The 25,255-nt window shown below is 46.8% G+C and overlaps 1 protein-coding gene across 1 annotated transcript in view; it reads left to right on the forward strand.

The window, feature by feature from the left end:
- The window catches only part of WDR35 (WD repeat domain 35), a 71,811-nt gene that overhangs the window by 31,483 nt on the left and 15,073 nt on the right, over positions 1-25,255 (forward strand). The window contains exons 15-21 of the mRNA XM_063442126.1: positions 1,546-1,599; positions 2,940-3,049; positions 3,290-3,500; positions 22,767-22,847; positions 22,944-23,080; positions 24,351-24,554; positions 25,080-25,226. Coding sequence (XP_063298196.1) covers positions 1,546-1,599; positions 2,940-3,049; positions 3,290-3,500; positions 22,767-22,847; positions 22,944-23,080; positions 24,351-24,554; positions 25,080-25,226 — 944 coding nt within the window. The remainder of the gene's footprint in view (positions 1-1,545; positions 1,600-2,939; positions 3,050-3,289; positions 3,501-22,766; positions 22,848-22,943; positions 23,081-24,350; positions 24,555-25,079; positions 25,227-25,255) is intronic.

Below are 25,255 nucleotides of genomic sequence, written 5' to 3' on the forward strand. Positions count from 1 at the left end.
ATGACCATGCTGTGTGTGCTGACACCAGACACAGAGATACTGCCAGCTAGGACTGGAGTATTGCAGCTGGCTGATTGACATCTGGGGGAGGTGGCCCAACTCACAATAATAAAATTTATTTTGAATCCAGAAGGAAACATTTACAAAAATAAATCCTGTAGGTATGTGGTCTTGTCATGAGCCAACATAAACTACCTAGACAAACTGGGCTGAGAGTGGATATGGAAGTGTCATTATCATCATCATAATTCCAAAATGACCAAGTATGTGTCTTTAAACCATTTTATAGAAATGCGTAGGACAAAGTAACTATTTCTCATTATGCCAATTGATAATTTAGTCACATTAAGATTTTATTTTTCAATATATCATTTTTGAGTTTTGTCACAGATAAAGAAACATAAATGAATGGAAACATGAATGCATGACTAGTTTAACACGACTAAAAATTATGTTCATTATACAAGTGTGAGCAACCTGAAATCCATGAGTATTGACATAATATGCATAAGATTATTATCTTGCAGTGGCTTAAGCTACATCACTGGTGCATAACTGGTGCTTACAGAAGATAAACTGGTTCGTTAGACATATAAGGATACGGTATAGACACCTAGGTAGGTGCTTACATTAGTTTTCATATTGGTACAGTGTTGGCGAGATAGATAACTGCATTCGTTATTCTGCCCTGGGACTACCTATATCACTTAGTGTATACCGAGGTGATCATGACCTCATGGTCTTTGGGCCCTTTCTGTTGACGGAGTACTGCGATAGTTTCGTTCATGGAATATATCCTTTGTTGAACCCGTATAGTAACTTGGGGGACGGGGAAAGCTGGGAATGGTGAAGAACCAGTAAGGGGTGGGAAGTTGCCCTCAGTTGTGGTACCGACATTATAGAAGCTGGTGCTGATTTGTGTGGCCTCGATTGGACTTCTCATCACCGAAACTGCCAATTCTAAATTTGGTCGCACGCTTCGCCTAGCTACAGTTACAAGGTATTATGTGGCAGAGACACCCAACAACTCCAATTAGTGGCGTGGGCTCAAGTTTGTCCCCTTAATCTAGATGCTATTCCCTCAGTTAGGTAGGTCCCCTCCACCCGTTGCAGAACCTCCTGTAGTGAGGAGGCATAGTGTCTTTCCAATGGTTTATAATGCTTATCTTGGCAGCCAGTAAGAGGTGCGTGATTACCACTTTGTGGGGGGATGCATGAATTTCTGGTGCCATATGCAACAAGTATTTCTGGGCAGAAGGGGAGTTTAACCAAAGTCAGGTCCAGGATAATTCTTTCAACCCGTCTCCACAAACCTGTCAGCAAGGGACAGTCCCAAAATATGTGTTTAAGGGTTCCTGTGGCTTGGTTACATCTCCAAAGCATCTGGGAGGCATTGGGGTATTTTTGGGCAATTCTGGAAGGAACCAGATACTATCTCATTAATATTTCACAAAAAGCTTCCCAATGGGATAGGCTGCTGGAAGAAACCTTTATGAGTTGGATTGACTCACATTAGGATTTTAATGTTTCAGTTTTCTTTTTCAGGTAACAAGAGATCCAGTCTGTTGCATCACTGCATCTGATAAAGTCCTCATTGTGGTAAGTGGTCATTAGAACAGTGTAGTTACACACTGCTTCTTCAGTAGTATTGTGTGTGTGTATTGGTTAAAGTGTGGCTGGGGCACTTATTACTGTAATGGCTAACTGTGGCACTGCAGATGTGCGTGGAGTTTATTCCTTGGGGTGCAGTGACAGAGCATCATGGAATAAAATTAAATAAATTCTGCAAACCTCTGCATTGCCCTAGTTATTCTTCACTGTGGTAATAATGATATGTTTAACACTCTGCCTTTATTATGGATCAATGGAAAACAGGCATTTGGCACTTTAGCTAGTGGGGAGAAGGGTGCAGCAGTGCGGTCCCCTTTCTAGGTCCACAGTTTCGAATTGCTGCAGCGTTAGTATGTGACTTGTTTTCCACCATTAATGCTTAGATTAATTAAGGTTTTCGTCAAGCATAGGTCTGAATATTTCACTCCAATCATATATAGCTACAAAAAGTGATCATGTGGCAAAATGAACACACTGAGTTAATAATTTAATTAATGGCAATAAAAAAAGACAGAAAAATCTTGATTAATATTTTTGAAATATCAAAAATCATAAATACCTAAAAAAAAAATAAAACATTATGCATATAGATGCAATATAAAACTATAGTAATTTTAAATAAATGGTGTAGCAGATGTTACAGCAATACTTTTGATTTCTGTACATTCGCTGACTTTTGATCATTTTTTTTCGTTTTACACTTTAAAGGGACACTAAGCATTATACCATTTCAGCTCTGTTTTGTGCTTGGGTTTGCTGATTTCCTTCTTTTCTGTCTACCTCTGACAGCTTAGAAAGTCTACGAGCTAAGCTTTTGCAGCCTGTCATTGTCATCCAAGGTTGCAACAGCGGGGAAGGGGCTGGGCTAAATGCCTTAAGTCCCGGGTGAGACAGGTTTGCGTCAAACCATTTTAGGCAATTTGATGATAAATGGAGTTTTACTGGAGCCTGAAACCAAACACTTGCCTTCCCCTCGAATAATTAGGGGAAAAATGATCGAATTAAGGTGCACGGAGAGCCACATTTTCTATTATCAGCTTTGACAAAAAAATATGTAAATGTCACCCAAAGATGCTTAGCACCATAATCACTACAGCCAGCTCTATGATTTGGCCATTTATATGTACAATTCAACTCTTGTGTTAAATCCTTCAGAAATACTTGTAGCTTTGATTTATCACTAGTACATAATATATTTCTAATCAATAAAAATGATTACTTTACATAATGAACATGAGTGTCCCCATGTTTGTGATGTTTCTGTCTGCTCTAAATTCCTCTTCCAAGCATAATCAGTATTTTGGAATTATTTGCTTTTTTTCCTACAGTCGCGTGAATCAGGAATTGTGCACAGATACAGCTTGCCTAATGTAGCTTTGGTACAGAAATATAGCCTGAGCTACCGTGCATATCAAATGAGTCTGAACTGCAATTCCAAGTATGTATTCTGTGTAAATCTGTGTTGTTGCTTTTACTTGCTCAGCTTATATTGTTTTGCATAACATTTCCTAATAAATAAACTATTGATAATAAGCCAAGTGTAGATGTGCAATAAATTCCTGCATAAACCTACTCATTCATTTTAAATGTCTTATAATTTTAACACATGTGACGCATTGTTTTTACTTTGATGGCTGTGTTTTTATTTGACTATTTGTCTTTTTTCCCCAATGTTCAGTCGCCTGGCTATCATAGATATTTCTGGAGTGTTAACCCTTGTGGACTTGGAAGCCAGATACACAGATGATGCAGGGCAACAGTTGACTGGAGAGAAGCTTAATTTTGAACGCAAGGATGTGTGGGACATGCAATGGGCTAATGATAATCCTGATCTATTTGCAGTGATGGAGAAAACAAGGATGTATGTCTTCCGAAATTTGGATCCTGAGGTAAATACTCCTTCGCCCTGTTGCTCCCCCTCCTACCATCCTGTCCTCCTCAAACTTTGCAACTTACCTCACTGAGAAGATTTCTACAATCGGGGAAGAGATCTCTAACCTCTCTCCCTTCCCTTCCAATTCATCACCCAATCCCACTCCCTCTGCTGTTCTATGCTCATTCACACCTTCCACAGCGGAAGAGGTTTCTGCTCTGCTCCGGTCCTCCCGTCCCACCACATGTTCCCTCGATCCTATTCCCTCATATCTCATCTGCACTCTATCTTCCTCTCTTGCTCTTCCTCTCACTAAAATGTTTAATCTCTCCCTTTTCTCCGGCACATTTCCTTCACCCTTCAAGCATGAAACCATAATGCCGATTTTGAAAAAGCCCAACCTTGACCCCAACTCCCCATCCAACTACCGCCTTATTTCGCTACTGCCGTTTGCCTTCAAGATCCTTGAGAGAGTTGTGTATGTGAGATTGACAGACGTCCTCAAATCCAACGCTCTGCTTAAACCGCTTCAGTCTGGATTCCGCACTCGTCACTCGTTGAAACAGCTGTGACCAAAGTATCAAACTATTTAATTGCTGCTAAATCTTGCAACCTTTACTCTATCCTAATTCTCCTTGATCTTTCTGCTGCATTTGACACTGTTGATCATTAACACTTTCTTCACATTCTCTGTAATCTCTGTCTACGGGATACTGCTCTCTCCTGGTGCTCCTCCTACCTTTCCCAGCGCTCTTTCAGTGTTTCTTTCTCTGGCTCTGCCTCTTCTCCCCAACCCCTCTCTGTCGGCGTCCCCCAAGGTTCTGTCCTTGGTCCCCTACTGTTCTCTATCTATACTGCCTCCCTTGGTAAACACATCAGCTCCTTTGGCTGCCATTATAATTTATATGCATATGACATGCTAATCTACCTGTCCTCTCCTGATCTCTCTACGCCCATCTTGACTCGTGTCTCTAACTGCCTCTCTGCGATTTCCAACTGGATGGCTGCTCACTTTCTTAAACTCAGCCTGTCCAAAACAGAACATCTGGTCTTTCCTCCCAGTTGCTACTCCCGTGTCTGTCTCCCTCCAAGCCACCATCACCTCGCAGGCTCGCTGCCTAGGTGTTCTCTTTGAATCTGACCTCTTTTTCACCCCTCATGTCCAGTCGATCGCCAAATCCTGCTGCTTCCATCTCAAAAACATAGCTCGGATTCGCCCTTTTTTAACACCAGATGCGGCTATGGTGCTAGTCCATGCCTTTGTTCTTTCTTGCCTTGACTACTGCAATGCCTTTCTCAGTGGTCTTAGGTCTTAGTGGTCTTAGGTGTTCCCAGATTGCACCACTGTTCTCTATATTGAATGCGGCAGCAAGGCTCACTTTTCTGTCCGCCCGCACCTCCCACGCCTTCCCCCTCTGTCAGTCCCTACATTGGCGCAACTTACCAGGGGGCGCCGGATCCCTGTCCCCGCTGCGCCTCCTCATGCTGCGCCGCCTGAGCGCTTTAACAAGCCCCAGGCGGCGCAGCACTGCTGCATGGAGGGCGGCCGGATTTCAGTGACCGGCAGGAGGGAAGCGCAGAGCGCTCCCTCCTCCTGCCGGTCTCTCCATGTAGCGTGGCCGGGCGGCGCGGAACCCGGGACAGGAACCTTTGTTTCCTGTACCCGGCCGCCGGCGGACTGAAGGGAAGCGCTCACTGAGTGAGCACTTCCTGTCAGTCCGCCGGCGGCCGGGTACAGGAAACAGAGGTTCCTGTCCCGGGTTCCGCGCCGCCCGGCCACGCTACATGGGCAGGAGGGGAGGGTAAGGACCACTATGGGAGGGGAGGGGAGGGGGGTGGGGGATAACGGACCACTAGGGGAGGGGGGGAATAACGGACCACTAGGGGAGGGGGGGGAGGGGGGAGGAATAACGGACCACTAGGGGAGGGGGGGGAGGGGGGGGAATAACGGACCACTAGGGGAGGGGGGGGAATAACGGAGGGGAGAGTAAGGACCACTAGAGGAGGGGGAGGAAGGACCACTAGGGGAGGGTAAGGACTACTAGGGGAGGGGAGGAGCGAGGGAGGACCACTAGGGGAGGGGAAGGTAAGGACCAGTAGGGGAGGGGAGGGGGGGAAGCAAGGACCACTAGGGGAGGGGAGGGTAAGGACTACTAGGGGAGGGGAGGAGGGGGTAAGGACCAGTAGGGGAGGGGAGGGGGGGAAGCAAGGACCACTAGGGGAGGGGAGGGTAAGGACTACTAGGGGAGGGGAGGAGGGAGGGAGGAAGGACCAGTAGGGGAGGGGAAGGTAAGGACCAGTAGGGGAGGGGAGGGGAGGGTAAGGACTACTAGGGGAGGGGAGGAGGGAGGGAGGAAGGACCACTAGGGGAGGGGAAGGTAAGGACCAGTAGGGGAGGGGAGGGGAGGGGAGGGGGGGAGCAAGGACCACTAGGGGAGGGGAGGGGAGGGTAAGGACCAAGGACCACTAGGGGAGGGGTAAGGACCACTAGGGGAGGGGTGAGTCAGGACCACTGGGGGAGGGGGGTGAAGGACCACCGAGGGAGGAGGAGGGGAGGTCCACTAGGTATTTGGGAGAGGGAGGACCACTAAGGGGGGTAAGGAGGGAGGACTACTAAGGAGAGGGAAGGAGGGTAAGGACCACTAAGGGGGGGGGGGGAGATTACCACTAAGGGGGTGGTGGGAGTAGGGGAAGGTCTACTAAGGGGTTTGGGAGAGGGAGGACCACTAAGGGGGGGAGAGGGGAGTGAGAAGACCACCAAGGGGGGACTGCAGAGGGACAGGGGGCCAAGGGAGAGCACTAAGTGACACACACACACACAGAAACATACAATGCATTCCTTACACGCAAACACACACTACATCCCATATAAACACACTACATCCCTTACACAAATTGCACACATAAAAAATCCCCAACTCATGGATGGGCCATGTAGGTGGATTTATGGGTGGGCATTGTAGGCGTATGCCCCCTGGGGGCCCAGACCTTGAGCTGTGTAAGGGGCCCTAAAAAATGGAGCTGCTTCCTGTTCGTTAATTGTTGTGAGCACTGTTAAAAACAGTCTCCAGAGAGCCTCTTCTACACCAGACCTGTGGAGCCAGACTGAGCCCATCATCAGCCTCTTGTCCTCATCTGGTGGTAAGTAGGCAATCCAATATATTATTAGTGGCACTAATCTCTAATTTACCTCACATTAAATGGATACTATAGTCACCAGAAGCACTACAGCATAATGTAGTGGTTCTGGTGTCTATAGCCTGTGCCTGTAGGCTTTTTAATGTAAACACACTGTCTTTTCAGATAGAAGACTGGCGGTGGCCCATATGGCAGAGCATATCGGCGGGGCATATCGGCGGGGCATATCGGCGGGGCATTGTGATGTCACATGGTGGGCAGGACATATGGGGGGGCGGCAAAAAATTTTTTGCCTAGGGCGGCAAAAATCCTTGCACCGGCCCTGCCTATGCCTAGCCTCTGTCTGTACTCCCACATCTGACGCTCGCCTCCAAGACTTCTCCAGGGCTGCACCTTTTCTGTGGAACTCCCTTCCCTGCTCCGTTAGTCTCCACTCCTTCAAAAAAATCTTTGAAAACACACTTCTTCTGGAAAACATATCATTTAAACTGTTAGCAGGTTTTCATTCACCCCTCCCCCCATGACTCCTCTCCTGCAACTGTCAAAAATAACCTACTAGGTTCTCAGTGATTACTTTTCTAGCAAACTATTTCATTACCCCTACTCAGGGCCGGCGCTACCATAAGGCGGCACAGGTGGCCGCCTTAGGGCGCACCGGCCGTGGGGGCGCAAAATCAGGCTGACCGGAAGGAGGGAAGCGCACTGCGCTCCCCTCCAACCGACGACCTGTTGTAGCGTGGCCGAGCGCCCGGTTCTGCGGGCGCGCGAGGGAGCACTCTCCCATGTGTGCTTCCTCTTCAGCTCCCTCGCGCGCCGCATACTGATACCGGAGCCGGAAGATGACGTCATCTTCCGGCGCCAGCATCCCTACGCGGTGCGCGAGGGAGCTGAAGAGGAAGCACACATGGGAGAGTGCTCCCTCGCACCCGCCCGGGAGCCAGCCAGCCAGGGAGGGAGCCAGCCAGCCAGCCAGCAAGGGAAAAAGCCAGCCAGCCAGCCAGGGAGGGAGCCAGCCAGCCAAGGAGCCCAGCAGCACCACTGGACCCCAGGGAATCCCTTCAGCACTCCAAAAAGGTAAGGAGGCTGAGGGATTAAATAAAAAAAAAAAACATGTGTTAGTGTGAGTGTTAGTGTGTGTGTCTGCTAGTGAGTGTCAGTGAGTGACAGTGTGTGTGTCTGCTAGTGAGTGTCAGTGTGTGTGTCTGCTAGTGAGTGTCAGTGAGTGTGTCTGCTAGTGTCAGTGAGTGTGTCTGCTAGTGTCAGTGAGTGTGTCTGCTAGTGTCAGTGAGTGTGTCTGCTAGTGTCAGTGTGTGTGTTTGCTAGTGAGTGTCAGTGAGTGTGTCTGCTAGTGAGTGTCAGTGTGTTACTGTGTGTCTCTTACTGAGTGTGTTTGTGTGTGTATTAGTGAGTCTGTTTGATGTCTGTTAGTGAGTGTTTGTCAGTGAGAGTGTATGTTTTGTAAGTGAGTGTGTATGTATGTCTGTCGCTGAGTTTGTCTGTCAGTAAATGTGTGTGTCTGTTAGCTGGTGTGTATGCATCTGTTCGTGAGAGTGTGTGTGTGTCTTCAGCACTTACCTTTCTCTAGCGCCGGACTCCCTTGGCGCTGGGGATCCCTCCGCCTCTCAGCTCCGAATGCTCTTGCCGCGCATGCATTCAAACCGCCCATAGGAAAGCATTACTCAATGCTTTCCTATGGACGTTCAGTGTTTTCGAATAGCGGAAGCTCCTCTAGCGGCTGTCAGTGAGACATCCACTAGAGGCTGGATTAACCCTCGGTGAAACATAGCAGTTTCTCTGAAACTGCTATGTTTTCAGCTGCAGGGTTAAAACTAGAGGGACCTGACACCCAGACCACTTCATTGAGCTGATGTGATCTGGGTGTCTGTAGTGGTCCTTTAATTGTGTGTGCATCTGCATGCACTGGCGTAAATACCGCGGTCGCAGGGGTCACAGCCCTGCAACCCCTGCGACCAGGTGCCCGCCGCCATGTGTTGGAGGGGGCGAGGATATGAATGACATCATATCCCTGCTCCCTGTGTACCACACAGCGCGGCTGGCGCCCTGTGATGGGGCTGGGCTGCAGGACAGGACTCCAAGGAGCCAGACAGCATGCATCCAGGGGACAAGATTGAACTAGTATGTAATTGTGTATGTCTCTGTATGTGTGTATGTCTCTGTATGTATGTATGTAGGTCTCTGTATGCCTGTATGTCTTTGTATGTATGTTTCTGTATGCATGTATGTGTCTGTATGTTTCTGTATGCCTGTATGTCTCTGTATATACAAATGTATGTGTCCGTATGCCTGTATGTCTCTGTATGTACAAATGTATGTGTCTGTATGCCTGTATGTCTCTGTATACCTGTATATATGTATGTGTCTGTATGTCTCTGTATGCGTGTATGTCTTTGTATGCCTGTATGTATGTATGTGTCTGTATGCCTGGATGTCTCTGTATGTATGTTTCTGTATGTCTGTATGTGTCTGTATGACGGTATGCCTCTGTATGTATGTCTATATGCCTGCATGTATGTCTCTGTCTGTGTCTGTATGTCTCTGTATGATTATTTCTGTGTTTGTATGAACCTTATTTTAAACGAGGGTGGGGGGCACCAAAATGCATCTTCGCCTGTGTAACTAAAAATCCTAGCACCGGTCCTGCCCCTACTTATACCCTTTGTGTCATTTTACCCCACTCCCTCTAGCATGTAAGCTCATTGAGCAGGGTCCTCAACCCCTCTGTTCCTGTGTGTCCATTTGTCTGGTTACAATTACATGTCTGTTAGTCCACCCATTGTACAGCGCTACGGAATTTGCTGGCGCTATATAAATAATAATAATACGTGCGTATGTATTAGAATATTGTATTTCATTATCTATAATGACGTGTTCTACATTTCTACAGGTCTACGATGGCAGGAAGTTTACTATATACTACATTTACATTTATTTAGGGTGTATTCATATGGATTTTTGGCATTTGCCTATAAAACTATACACAGGGGCGGACTGAGAACCCTCAGGGCCCACGGGCAAAATAAATCAAGGGCCCCCTTACAGGCCCCACCCATGCTCCGTAGCAAGCCCCACCCTTGTCCCGCCTCCAGCCACACCCTACACAATCTTTAGACACAAGGAACAAAAGTGCAATAATCCCCTCAAGGCCCCAGTAGAGACTACAATTGAGGGCTAATGGGCCATGGAGGGGGGGTCTTTCTAGCAGAGGCTATCTCAGTGTTATTTAGAGAGTGTTAGAAAGAATCTACTCGAGCCCCATTAGAGACTACAATGGAGTCTAATGGGGGCCTGGAGGGGGGGTCTCTCCAACACTCTGGTTCCTATTTACAATATAGCAACACAACATAGCTTGCTGATACCTAGGCCAAGTTGGCTCCTCCTACCTTAATTACTGTTGCTGGAAGGCTGTGGGCTTGCTGGCTGCGGCTGGCAGGCTGTGGCTTCCCGGCAGGCTGTGGGCTTGCTGGCTACTGCCGGCAGGCTGTGGGCTTGCTGGCTACTGCCGGCAGGCTGTGGGCTTGCTGGCTACTGCCGGCAGGCTGTGGGCTTGCTGGCTGTAAGCCTGTGGCTTGTTGTAAGTCTGTGGGCTGGCTACTGGCCTGTGGCTGGCTGCTGGCCTGGCTGGCCTGTGGGCTGGCTAACTGGCGGCTTGGTTGGCTTGTGGGCTGGCTGGCTGGCCTGTGGGCTGGCTACGGGGGCACTTGTAGATTATTTAAAGAAATAATCCATGCACAATAACCACTGCTGCTCTGTGTAGTGGTTATGGTGCCAGGAGGGCCAGGACCCCCTCCCAGAGTAAGTAGTCAAACCGTTTAAGAACAGTTTGAAAACTTACCTGGGGTCTGCTGGGATATGGGGCTGTAGTAGGGTATAGGAGCAGTGGTGCAATGTGTGAGGGGTGCAGTGTGTGTGAAAGGTTCAGTGTGTGTGTGTGTGTGTGTGTGTGTGTGTGTGTGTGAACATATAGGGTGTGTGTGGCAATGTTAGTATGGGGGGCTGTGTATGGGGGTCTGTGTATGTGTGTGTGTGAGGCAATGTGTGTAAATGTGTAGGGTGTGTGTGGGGACAGTGTGTGTGTATGGGGGGGCAGTGAGTGAATGTGTATGGTGTGTGTGGGGGGGCAGTGTGTGTATGGGGCTAGAGTTCACTCTCACTACTGCGACCACCAGGAATCCCTGGTGGTCGCAGTGTTGAGAGTGAACTCTAGCCCGTAGCTCCAGGGCTAGAGTTCACTCTTGCGAGAGCCGGAGCGTTGCCGTGGTAACTGCGGCAACGCTCTGTGCTTGCGTGAGAAGGACCCAGAGAAGCTGCAGGCTAAGCTCCCGGGTCCTCTCTTCTTCCCTCCCTGCCAGCTGCCCGCACGGTGCCTGCAGACCGGGGAGAGAGATCGGCTGGGGCGATCCACCAATTATATATACAGCCCTACTGTGTGCCTTTTTGTCTCCCCCAGTCCCTCTGTATGTTTCTTTCTCCCCCTCACTGCTCCTCTGTGTCCATGTCTCCCCTCTCCTTCCCAGTCTCTCTTCCCCCTCTGCCTCTTTCTCCCCCTCCCCTTGTGGGTCTCTCTCCTTTCTTCCTGTGTCTCTCGTCCCCTCTGTCTCTTTCTCCCCCCTTTCCCTGCGTCTCTCTCTACCCCACATCTCTCATCCCCTGTCTCTTTCTCCCCCCTTTCCCTGTGTCTCTCTCTACCCCACATCTCTCGTCCCCTGTCTCTTTCTCCCCCTTTCCCTGTGTCTCTCTCTACCCCACATATCTCTTCCCCTCTGTCTCTTTCTCCCCCCTTTCCCTGTGTCTCTCTCTACCCCACATCTCTCATCCCCTGTCTTTTTCTCCCCCCTTTCCCTGTGTCTCTCTCTACCCCACATCTCTCGTCCCCTGTCTCTTTCTCCCCCTTTTCCCTGTGTCTCTCTCTCTACCCCACATATCTCTTCCCCTCTGTCTCTTTCTCCCCCCTTTCCCTGTGTCTCTCTCTACCCCACATCTCTCATCCCCTGTCTTTTTCTCCCCCCTTTCCCTGTGTCTCTCTCTACCCCACATCTCTCGTCCCCTTGATACCGGAGAAACTGACGGAAGCCAAGCACAGAGAGATGGACACAGGTTTCTTCAGGAAGGAAGAGATTCTTTATTGGATCACCGATCGGGACTCAGAGGGACTAATGTCACCAAAATACAGCAAATTCTGAGCCCCGGACAATAGTGCAGGCTCCTTATATAGGCATATAACTCCTCCCATATTAAGCTCCACCCGCACATTCTCTTGACCAATCAATACAATATAAGAATTAACTTCCTGTTTGACCGCATGGCTTGTCCAGCACAATGGAGGAGGGGGAATACTATATCCTGTATTCTTGCACATGCTCCGTACACTACTGATCGTATCTTGCCTCGTGCAACCAACTGATCGATACGTCAGCATATGCACGTACACATGCCACGTGGTAATCTCGGCCTACTAAATTTATTTTTACCGAGATTCCACCACATTCCCCCCTTTGATGCCTCTTGATATTTTACAATTACTTGAGGCATCACATAACCTTGGTTTTGCTTACACCGCAAATTACCTTGAACCAGACCAGACTTATCTTATGATGTGAATCTTCAACATTCATCTTCTTGCATTGGTTCTCCCTGATCTAGAGCCTTATATTTATATATCGCCATTATCTGTGCAGCAGCCTTCCTCTCTGCTATACTTCCTATCAGGCTTTGCACAGACCTAACTACTAAGGGTATAAGACACGGCAGGAGTAGACACAACAGTAAAATCAGTAGGACTCCACCTACCACTGCCTTAAGCCCTCCAAACCACTCATACCAGCTACCAAACCAACTACTTGGATTGTACCCTTTCCATACCTGAGTAGGCACATGCGCTAGTTTAACCATATGGCTAGTAAGCTCAGCTATTGCTTGCCCTTCGTCATCTATTTGAAGACAGCAATTGCTTAGGTTAAACTTCCCACATACACCTCCCTCTACTGCCAAAAGGTAATCCAAGGCTAATCTATTCTGGTATACTGCTGTCCTCATTCTGGTATTATGTTTCACTAGGAGATTGAGCGCTTGTGATGTTTCATTAGTGATAATCTCAACCACCGCCTGTAATCTTATAATACGGTTGAGCATATAAATAGGGGTTCTATAACCAAAGGTACCATCCTCAGCCCACGTGGCTGGCCCATAATAATCTATGATACGCTGGGGAGGCCATTCATTATCTTCCCAGGTACCTATCTCTAAGGGTCCCCTTTTCTTCCTATGATTCACATCATACACTTTAACACCTAAAGTCTCACCTGTTTCAATCGGTAACAAGAAGAAGGATGGTTTGAGCATACCCAACACACATGCCCCTTCCCAGTCCTGTGGCAGCTCCGAATAGGCTTTCTTACCACAGATCCAGTACAAATTTGCTGGGGCTCTCCAGGTAGATGTGATGGATAAATCAAACCACACATCCTTTAAATTGGCGTATCTAGCAAACGGGTTAGATGGTTCTGAGACATTTGAAGCCGACCACCAAGTTGTATTCTTTGTATCATCATCATAAGCTTTTTGCCCTAGACAAGTTAATTCTCCTACAGAAGTATTATACATTATTCCTTTCCTTGCTATGCAAACATAACCTATGATGGAGGTCTTTAATCTCCACTCAGATTTACCTCTAACACTCAAATGATAATCGGCTGGTGCAGATATTAGTTGGTCAACTGCCTCAGAACCGGACATTACCTCCTTTGCTTCCCAAGGCCATTGGTCTCCCATGTTAGTACCTCCACACACATAGCAGTTGGTAACATTAAGACTACCGGCAATACTTTCAGCTAAATCGATGAACAGGTTTTTAGCGCTATGGGGGATCTTATTATCTATACTCATCTCTTCATAAAAGGAGTGGTATACTTGATGAGTCTGGGAGGATACCGTATCAGTCTCTATCCCTATAAACAATAATGTCCCAGGATCTAAACCCGTCCCGTATATCTGAAACCCAAATAAATTGCCATACTTATCTAGGAACTTGTCGGGATTATTAATAAGTATATGGACTGGGTTGCATTCCATAGACTTACAATAAGGGCTAGTCGGCAACTTAGTCACTATCATGTCTTTATCTACTGTCTGTCCCCAAGTCGCCCACCCCACACAAGACCAATATGGGCAAAAGTTATAGTCTTTATTTGGGCATCTAGGACTCACATATTTATTTTTACTACTGGGACAAATATATTTATCGTTAGATCCATACGTCCTCTCCCATCTAAGATCCCCACATACATTCCACGGCTTTCTACCACTTGATATCGCCTTACATGCATCAAATAGCAGAACACCCGAAGAATATACGGATTCTAACACCGTCTTATTAATTAGGGTCCCCTGAGGATCTCCATTCCTGAGAGTCAACCAAATTGTACGAGGCTGATACTCCGGACTGAAGCACTTAGGTTCTCCTACTCCTAAATGGCATACACTATAGTCTATATTTAAGTATCTACATCTTGATACATCTCCTTTACATTCGTATTGTGAATGCCAAATTAGGGTTTGGGAAATATGGTTACCTGTTCTCGTAGTCTTAATGCATACCTCACAGCTAGGAGTGTCGGTACCTCTACCTTCCTGAATATAAAAACACATGTAAATAAACACAATCAAAAGCACATCTTTCGCCGTCATCCTCAGTCTTCGTCCGTGCGATGGAACCTCAGCTTCCAGGATGTGAGGGCTGCAGGGAATGGAGTTCTGCTCGTCTTCACAGGTGTCCCTTCGGGACTTTCCTGGCTTATACACTATGTGATGGTAAGAGGACAGGCTTTATTATGGCCTTCTCACTTACACCTGTAACAATAAAATTTGTAATCCACAATAATTCCTCGTTACTCCGACTGAGTAGTGCGTTTCAACCGGATCTTGCAGGGATTCTCTGGATCTGCTGTAACTTGCCAAGAATCGACTGCTGCTGGTTTAACCCTGGAGTGATGTATCCACGGAGTCACTTCTGCTACTTTTATCGCTGTAGGGGTAGACAAAAGAACAACATAAGGACCTCTCCACTTGGGCCCTAACGGTACATTATTCCACTCTTTAATCCACACTTGGTCTCCTGGATGATAATTATGAACAGGGGGATAAATATTCACAGGTAATCTATCTTGTACCCATTTCTGTACCTCCTCCATAGTCTTACCCAACTCTACAACCTGCTGCCGGGTAATTCCTTCTCCCAACTGACTCAAATCCCCCCTTAAGTTACCAAGTACGGGAGGTGGTCGCCCATACATAATTTCAAAAGGAGAGAGGCCCATCCTTCTGGTAGGGGTACTGCGGATTCGCAATAGAGCTATAGGTAAGAGAACGTTCCACTTAAGTTGGGTTTCCTGACACATTTTAGCCAACTGGTTCTTAATAGTTCTATTCATTCTCTCTACCTTACCAGAACTCTGGGGTCTATATGCAGTATGAAGCCTCCACTTTATACCAAGCATATGAGTCAGTTGTTGTAGGCACTGGTGAACAAAAGCTGGACCATTGTCCGATCCTATAGAACAGGGTAGTCCATATCGGGGTATTATTTCTCGTAGCAGGAATCTCACAACTTCTCCTGCTTTCTCTGTACGAGTAGGACATGCTTCTACCCAGCCTGAATAGGTGCACACAATTACCAGCAGGTAACGATGTCCACCCGATTTAGGCATCACTGTAAAGTCTATTTGTAGATCGGACATGGGGAGTCCCCCCATAAACTGGACTCCTGGTGGCTTTACTGGTCCTTGTCTTGCATTATTCTTAGCACACGTTACACATCTGCGTACAATGGCCTGAGTCAAGTTGGACAATCTTGGTATGTAGAAATGTTTCCGGAGAGATTCTTCAGTACTGTCTCTCCCAGAATGTGTCCCGTTATGATAATTTTGGACAATTTCTACCGCTAGCGATGCTGGTATAACTATTCTTCCATCTTCTAGCTGATACCACTTGTTCTCCAAATACTTTCCCGGTTCAGTCTTTAACCACTCCTCTTCTTGAGTTGTATAAACTGGAGTCCATTGAGACAGTGGGGTTGGTATTAGAGCAGCTATATGCCCCACATACTCCTGTCTTCCTGATTCAGCAGCACGCTTAGCTGCACTATCTGCCATCCGATTTCCCTTAGTTACATCACCATCTCCTCTCAGATGCGCTCGACAATGTATAATACCGACTTCTTTCGGCTCCCACACTGCTTCCAATAGTTGTAGGATTTCAGCTGCGTACTTGATTTCTTTGCCTTCTGAATTCAGTAGTCCTCTTTCTTTATACAGAGCTCCGTGGGCATGAGTGGTTAAAAACGCATACTTAGAGTCCGTATAGATATTTACTCTTAAACCTTCAGCCAATTGTAACGCTCGTGTTAGTGCTATTAATTCTGCCTTTTGTGCTGATGTTCCTTTCGCCAGTGGCCGGGCTTCTATCACCTTGTCTATTGTTGTTACTGCATATCCTGCATAGCGGATCCCTTCTTTCACATAACTACTGCCGTCGGTATAATATTGAACATCGGGGTTCTGGATGGGAAAATCACGAAGATCTGGTCTACTTGAGAATACTTCATCCATTACTTCCAAACAATCATGTTGACTTTCAGTAGGTTGTGGCAAAAGGGTAGCTGGATTTAAGGTGTTTACAGTCTCTAAATGCACTCTTGGGTTTTCACACAACATTGCTTGATACTTGGTCATACGGCTGTTACTAAACCAATGATTTCCTTTGTAATCCAACAACGTCTGTACTGCATGTGGAACTCGTACATAAAGTTCTTGACCCAGAGTGAGTTTATCGGCTTCAGCTACTAGCAGGGCGGCTGCAGCTACGGCTCTTAGACAAGGTGGAAGTCCGCTGGCCACTGCATCCAATTGCTTAGACATGTAGGCAACAGGTCTTTGCCATGATCCCAAGTACTGTGTCAATACTCCCACAGCCATTCTTCTTTGCTCGTGTACATATAAGTAGAATGGTCGTGTGTGATCAGGTAGACCTAATGCTGGGGCACTCATCAAAGCCTTCTTCACATCTTCAAATGCCGTTTGCTGTTCTTGGGTCCATAAGAAGGGGTCGTGCTCTGTACCTTTGATAGCTGCGTACAGAGGTTTTGCTAGTATCGCATAGCTGGGAATCCATATCCTACAGAAGCCTGCTGCCCCCAAGAATTCTCGCACTTGTCTTCTATTCTTGGGTATTGGTATTTGGCAGACAGCTTCTTTTCTCTCTGGCCCCATAATCCTTTGACCTTCAGAGATATGGAATCCCAGATACTTGACAGTTGGCAAACACAACTGAGCCTTCTTTCTAGACACCTTGTATCCTGCCTTCCAGAGAATATGTAGTAGATCGTGCGTTGCTTGCTGACATTTTTCTTTTGTAACTGCTGCTATCAACAAGTCATCTACATATTGTAACAATACACATTCTCCTGGGATAGACTCGAAATCCAATAAATCTTGACTTAGGGCTGAACCAAATAGGGTAGGTGAATTTTTAAACCCTTGGGGCAGTCTTGTCCAAGTCATTTGGCGTTTTGAGCCCGTTACAGCGTTCTCCCATTGGAAAGCGAAAATACATTGACTTTCTGCGGCAATTCGGAGGCAAAAGAAGGCATCTTTGAGATCTAAGACTGTGAAGTAAGTAGCCCCGCCCGGAATTAAAGCAAGCAGGTTATATGGATTGGGTACAACTGGATGTATACTAACAACCGCATCATTGACTGCTCTCAAGTCCTGCACAGGTCGATACTCATCTGTACCGGGCTTTTGAACAGGCAGCAATGGGGTGTTCCAGGGGGAAGTACAGAATTTTAGGATACCATACCGTATGAACTTATCCAGATAGGATTGGATGTTCTTCTTAGCCTTCTGTGGGATGTGGTATTGTCTTAGGCTCACTGGATAAACCCCAAGTTTCAGTTCAATTTTTATAGGTGGAATATTGCAGGCCAGTCCTGGTGGGTTGTTCTCTGCCCAAACTCCTGGTATGTTAAACAATGTCTCATCACTCCTAGGGTTTTGGCTAGTCAACACTGTATAAAGTCGCCACTCTTCTTCCTTTGGTACGGATAAAGTCATAATACCTGAAGGTCCATTAAACTTTAAAGATGTTGTTCCATTTGGTAGGAACGTAATCTGCGCTTGTAATTTTGATAGCATATCACGTCCCAGCAATTGGACTGGACATTCAGGCATATAAAGGAATTGGTGTTTTACTACGTGGCCTCCCAATGTACAGAGTCGACTTTTAAGAACCGGTCTTTCAGCACTTCTTCCAGTTGCTCCTATCACAGTAATAGTCCTTCCAGATGGAGGAGCAACTAGATTAGTCACCACTGAATGTTCGGCACCAGTGTCGATCATGAACGCACTCCTTTTCCCCCCTATTGATACATCGACCATAGGCTCCGCTCGACCAAGGGGGATGGAGCCCGGTCGGTATCAATAGTCCTCCATGACCGTGTCAGCCAATCCTACGAAGTCCCTACCTTCTCTATCGCGGGACCTTTGCGCTGCTGGAATATATCTATCTTCCCTAACACTTCCTCTGTTCCCATTACTCCCTCTATAACCATTACTCCCTCCGGGGCCTCCTCTACCTCTCGCTCTGCCTCTAAAATTTCCATAACCTGTCCTAGGTCTGTCTTTCTCAGACTGTTCTCTTCGCGGACACTCATTTCTCCAATGCCCTTCTTCCCTACAGTAAGCGCACTGATTTCTACTTAGAGGTTCCTCATTCCACTTACTATCGCCTCTATCTGGGCCCCGTCTATCTACGCCTGCGATCGCTACCGCTAGCATATCAGCCTTTTTACGCATCTTGCGCTCCTCCTCTTTCTTACTTTCTGTATCCCTGTTTATATAGACCTTATTTGCTACCTCCATTAGTTGGGTGATGGACATACCTGCAAACCCTTCTAACTTTTGTAGCTTGCGCTTAATATCTCCGTATGCTTGGCTGACAAAGGCGGAGTTAACCATTCGGGAATTGTCTGCGTCTTCCGGATTAAAGGGGGTATACAAGCGGTATGCCTCCAATAATCGGTCATAAAAGACACTGGGCGCTTCATCGCTTTTCTGAATCACCTCAACTGTCTTCGACATGTTAATGGCTTTCTTTCCTCCTGCTTTCATGCCAGCAATTATAGCGTCTCTATAGGCTCTGAGTTGAACCATATCAGCACCATTTACGTTCCAATCGGGATCAGTGTTGGGATAGTGTGTTGCGGCCCATGCTGCTGGATTAGCTTGGTTCAAAGCACGGGCTCTATCTTCTAATGCTTTAATGGCTGCTTGATTTATTCTTGTCCTTTCCTCATTGTTAAATAAAGTCATTAGTAACTGCTGGCAATCAGCCCATGTCGGATTATGCGTCTGTACTATTGAGGTGAACAGATCAGTCATAGCTTGTGGTTTCTCAGTATACGAGGAATTATGGGTCTTCCAGTTTAAAAGGTCGGTAGTGGTAAATGGGACATATACGAAGACTGGGTCAGCGTGTGCCATTTGACCTGCGGCATCGATATAAGCTGACCCGGGATTTAGGCGAAGAGGCATCTGATAATGCTTTAATTGTTGGGCACCAGTCAACTGTCGGGTTTGGATGGGGCTACGTAGGGAGGCGTCAGTCATGGGTTCCGGTCGGGGAGAGATAGGGTATGGGGATGTGGGAGGTTGGTTTTGGGAAAAGGTCGTAAATAGAACACTTCGAGCCGAGCTAGATGAAGCTTGACCGGAAGTCTGAAGTGGCGCCAAATCAGGATATTCGTTTCTAATGGGGGTGGGTTCTGGTTCCGGAAGGGGAGATTTAGTACGAGGGGGGGTGGATCCTGTACTGGAGGAGGAAGCGGAAGTGGATGGGGGTAATGAGGGGAGGGGTGCAGGACTTCCTGCGTTTGCGTCACTTCCTCTTAACGGAAAGTAAGGGGGCGGCAAAGGGATCTCGGACTCAGGGGGCGTGTCCAAAATGGGCCTAACACCAGTCCTAGTGGACGAACAAGTCCTAGCTACCATGAGGCGACACTGCTCCTCGTGGCATGTCTGGAGCCATTTTGGCGAGTCATTTACGGCCTGTCTCCAACGGTCAATATAAGGAAACTGGCCGTAAAGTTCAGGCCTACCTGATACAGCCACGTGTAAGCGCTGTACCAGAGTTAGATCCAAACTGCCACGTGGCGGCCATGCCGCAACCAAAGTAGGCCACTCCCTAGTGCACAAAGTAACTAAACGCACAGAAGACATCTTAACCCCAAAATCACAGGTTTTGAATCCCTTTTTAAAATTCTTAACCATACATCCTAAGGGATCCGGAATCGTTGACTGCGACGCACCCATTTTTAACAATGGAACGTCGTCGACAACGATTACTATACACGCGTACTATTCAACAGTCACACCCGTTTCCTTTGGCAACAGCACCACGTGGTACGGTTACCAAGTGAAACGTACACAATAACACAATAAACACTCAGGGAATTCCCGTACACACACAGCTGCTACACCAGTCACTATATAATCAATATTATGCCCTTTGGCGTAACTATACAGTCACCCACGCTATAATTCTCTATATATGAATTACCCGTCTATAACACACCCCAGTAACATCGTCTTTTACAAATAGCGGTTACAGTACGGTTAGCATAGGTCAAAGCACAAGTTAAGGTCACAATACAATTATTAGTGGTTATGGTGTTAAACATGCAATGGACGACAATGATTAGTACTTATTATGCAATGTCAGTAAATATACAGGGTTATGGTACCGTGCACTATGATACAGCAACACACTATTAACACTCTCGCTAGACGGCTGAGCTCGCGCTATCTAACAAGATATACACTTTACTAAAACAATCGTTAACACATTTACAATTCCCAACTAAACTATTGGCCAGTACCTTGAATGGACTACCTAAAAACAATCTACATACGTTTTGGTTAGCCACACTGCCCAATCACCACATATATAGCGAGCTAGAGGACCGAATTTACACAGACGCCTCTTAGTCGTACTATCAAAAGTCTAGTGGGTTCCAAATTTACACGCCTTCCCACTTAGCCCAGATAGGATGAGAACTAGCGAACCGAATTTACACAGACGCCGCTTAGTCTCCCGGTCCCTCCGACCTAGCGAACAAAATGTACACCCTAGAACGCTAGTCTAGACAAGACACCGGTGTCCGGCTAGGGCTTATTTTACACCAGAGCGCCCTGCCTGACTAACAGAATCAAACGGTCTGACTAAAGAGCGTTCGATCGAGCGGTGCGCCTTCGCTCCTTCCCTCCGACAGAGGGGGCAGATACAGATTCAAAAACCCCTTTGGGCCTACCGCACAATCGGTATACCCCTAGCGGGTCCTGCCGTCTAAAACAGCAGTTGTCTTACCTCCTCGTTCCTGAACCTGAGTTCACACTCATCGACGGGGACACCCCAGCACTTCTCACGTAGAGGCCGATGATCTCCTGGACAACAGACCAGTGGCGCCGAGACGAAGGGAGGTCCACGCAGAAGTTCAGGGGTGCAGCCGTAGAGAACGTGGGCAAAGATAGACCGTCTCACGCCTCTGCCTCTCAGCTACCGTTGAACGATGAGCTTCCCGGCCAATGCACCAAATGATACCGGAGAAACTGACGGAAGCCAAGCACAGAGAGATGGACACAGGTTTCTTCAGGAAGGAAGAGATTCTTTATTGGATCACCGATCGGGACTCAGAGGGACTAATGTCACCAAAATACAGCAAATTCTGAGCCCCGGACAATAGTGCAGGCTCCTTATATAGGCATATAACTCCTCCCATATTAAGCTCCACCCGCACATTCTCTTGACCAATCAATACAATATAAGAATTAACTTCCTGTTTGACCGCATGGCTTGTCCAGCACAATGGAGGAGGGGGAATACTATATCCTGTATTCTTGCACATGCTCCGTACACTACTGATCGTATCTTGCCTCGTGCAACCAACTGATCGATACGTCAGCATATGCACGTACACATGCCACGTGGTAATCTCGGCCTACTAAATTTATTTTTACCGAGATTCCACCACACCCTGTCTCTTTCTCCCCCCTTTCCCTGTGTCTCTCTCTCTACCCCACATCTCTCGTCCCCTCTGTCTCTTTCTCCCCCCTTTCCCTGTGTCTCTCCCTACCCCACATCTCTCTTCCCCTCTGTCTCTTTCTCCCCCCTCCACTATCTCTCTATTGCCCTTCTTTCTCCCCCTGTGTCTCACTCTCCCCCCTGTCTATTTCTCCCTCCTTTCCCTGTGTCACTCTCCCCCCCCTTCTCTTTCCTTCCCCCTCCCCCTGTCTCTCTATTTTCCCACTGTCTGTTTCTTCCCCTGCCTCTATCTTTCCCCCCTCTCTGTTTTATTTCCCCCCCTCCCATTTACCAAGAGAAGACTGATGGGGCCGGGTACATGCTGGAGCCGCCGGGCCGGGTGGCAGCCTCGCCGGTCCGGCGGCACTCCTGTCAGGCTGTCAGTAACGCTGAGGACGGAAGGAGGGGAGGAGCATGTCTCTCTCACATGTTCCTTTGCGGTTCCCACATCCTGTGCTGGGAATTGTGGGAACCGCAAAGGAGCATGTGAGAGAGACATGCTCCTCCCCTCCTTCCGTCCTCAGCGTTACTGACAGCCTGACAGGAGTGCCGCCGGACCGGCGAGGCTGCCACCCGGACCGGCGAGGCTGCCACCCGGCCCGGCGGCTCCAGCATGTACCGCGGCCGGCCCCTTCAGTGTGCCACCGGACCGGCCACCCGGTGGCACTTACATGCACAGATGCCGAGGCCGCGGTGGGGCAATCCGGCCCTGCCGCCGGGCCCCCTGATGGCGGCTCTGGCGGCGGGCCCCCCTCCCAGCCGGGCCCTCGGACCATGTCCGAAGTGCCCGACTGGTCAGTCCGCCCCTGACTATACATGTCATGTGATTAGTATTTGTCGGTGATCTAAGCTTCTGTAAAAGTTCTATTTAATAATTGAGGAGGGGTACCTAAATATAATTTATTTTATGCTGTATTTGTTTGTGTATTATACGTTTTTTTTATGTCAATAATATATGTTCATAATATTTAATGTTTTTTTTTTAAATCCCCAGGAGCCAATCCAAACATCAGGATATATTTGCAATTTTGAAGACCTGGAAATAAAGTCTGTTCTCTTAGATGAATTGTTAAAGGTATGTTCATTCAATGCCCTGTATTCAAAATCTGATGCAAATCTATCAACGTGAACATAAAAAAAAAAGACCTTGCCTGTGTTTCCTTCCTTGCAGGATCCTGAACACCCAAACAAAGATTACATCATAAACTTCGAAATCCGCTCCCTCCGAGACAGCCGGGCTCTGATCGAGAAGGTCGGGATTGAAGATGCTTCTCAGTTTATTGAGGACAATCCTCATCCTCGTCTTTGGTAAATCATTTCTTTCTAGGAAGAATATGGGGTGACTCCCTGGAGATTGTTGTTAAATGGCACGCCAAGTAACTATAATCTTTACTGCTTATTGTAATGTTTGTGGTACTAGAAAGCTGTCTCTACAAACTTGGCTTTTACTTTCCTCACATTTTCTTTATTTTTGGCTTGATAGCTGGCATCGAAGTTCCACTTCCCATCATACATAAGTCAAAAGGTGAAGTCTGTCTTCCCAATTTAGCCATCTAAATACTGCAACAGTGCAATACAAACGGACAGTGTTCAATTAAATAACCTTGCCAAGGTCAGGAAACACACTAAGCAAAGGGTTTTGTTGCATCTTTGTAAGGGTTAGCTATAGATCATCACATTATCCTACAGCTCGGTAGGAGATTGCATTTTTGCGTTTGACTATGAAATAGGTTTATGTTCTTTGTGCAGCCTCAGTAAGAATGTGAAATGCGTACAACATTCTTTTGATCAATGTTATTTCAAAACTCGTAAAAAGTACGCTGAAGAAGTTGCAGTTGCCTTGTTGGTGCAAATACTGTAATATCGTAAGAATTACTATATCGAAAATCCTCATGCCTGCTTTTTGCTACCAAAGCTAAATTGGCCTGATTGTTTTGATGATGCCTTAGCCATTCAACAATGGTTTTCCCCATGTTTTGCTTTTCTCTTTAAGCTCTGCCTGTGCGTGTTACACATTTTATTGGAGGAGGGATAATAGAATATTTACAGAGTAATATATAGTGGAGTCTTTTTAGGATTATTGGAGTGATTGACTTTAGACTATCCAGGGCTTACACAGAGAGAGGATCTGTTCCTTTTTTTGTGTTACTTCCAGCAGTTCCATGTGGAATGTGAAGGACATTCAGCTTTTTTACAGAACGGTCTAGACTACAGGAAGGATGGCATGTCAAGCATTGCTTATGGAAATAGTACAGAGCTTTACATACATACAGAAAATAAACAATACAACAAAGTCCTCATTGTAGGAAAAACTGCTTAAACCCATGTGCAGCACAGGCCATAATGTTATTGCCGAGAAATATGGCTTAATCATGACATGTGACAGGTGTGTAAAACAGATAAGTTTTATTTTGAAATTAACATAATGTTAAAATTTTCATTTCATGGTATAAAGCTCACCTCTTTTGACATTTTACTGACTTTTTTTTCATTAATGTAACTGGAATTGGTGAGTAAGCTAATTTCTCAATTTTGGTAAATCTCAATATTTGTTGCCGTTTTGAATATTCACAAATAGGCGTTTACTAGCCGAGGCGGCTCTGCAGAAGCTAGACCTTCCAACTGCTGAACAGGCGTTTGTACGCTGTAAAGATTACCAGGGCATCGAGTTTGTTAAACGACTGGGTAACCTGCAGAGTGAGTCCATGAAACGAGCTGAGGTTTCTGCCTATTTCGGCAAGTTTGAAGAGGCGGAACGAATGTACTTGGACATGGACAGGAGGTATGAATATGTTAAGGAGGGGAATGTCTGCCAGTGAGATGTTGGTTCTCTGGGGCTGCTGATGTTGTAATTATTTGTACGTATGGAAATTGGAAACCGTGGTAAATGTGGTCAGCAATGTGTATATTTAATGGGGAGGTTATTAAGGTACCACCCAGATCCCCTGTCTTTATGATGAGGAAGCAAAGCAAAAGTTTGGGCTCTTATAATTATAATGGAACTGATGGTATGTTCAAGCAGAAATCCATCATCTCTGCCCCTGTCCGCTTTGCTCTTTGAATGATTAATGCAAAAATATATATTTTTCCTTATCATATGACCTATATGCACATCTATAGTGTGAAAAATGCAGGAGGGCTATTGACCATTAATCATTTCACCATCAAGGGGCGTTAGTGGTTAAAGGAACCTGCCTTGAAGAAGCCTCACAGAGACTTTGCGTAAAAGGAAATTTCTTTCTCCGAATGTAGATTTCAGGAACTCTGGAAATGACTTTCTCTAATAAGAACATTTATATATTTTCAGAGATCTGGCCATCGGCCTTCGAATAAAATTGGGAGACTGGTTCAGGGTATTACAGCTGCTGCGCACTGGTTCTGGTGATTCAGATGACGCGCTGCTGGAACAGGCGTATAACGCCATCGGTGACTATTTTGCAGACCGGCAGAAATGGTAAGAAAAATAATACAGTTTAATTGCTG

The sequence above is a fragment of the Pelobates fuscus genome, chromosome 2 (genome assembly GCF_036172605.1).
Source record: "Pelobates fuscus isolate aPelFus1 chromosome 2, aPelFus1.pri, whole genome shotgun sequence".
NCBI classification, from domain to species: domain Eukaryota; kingdom Metazoa; phylum Chordata; class Amphibia; order Anura; family Pelobatidae; genus Pelobates; species Pelobates fuscus.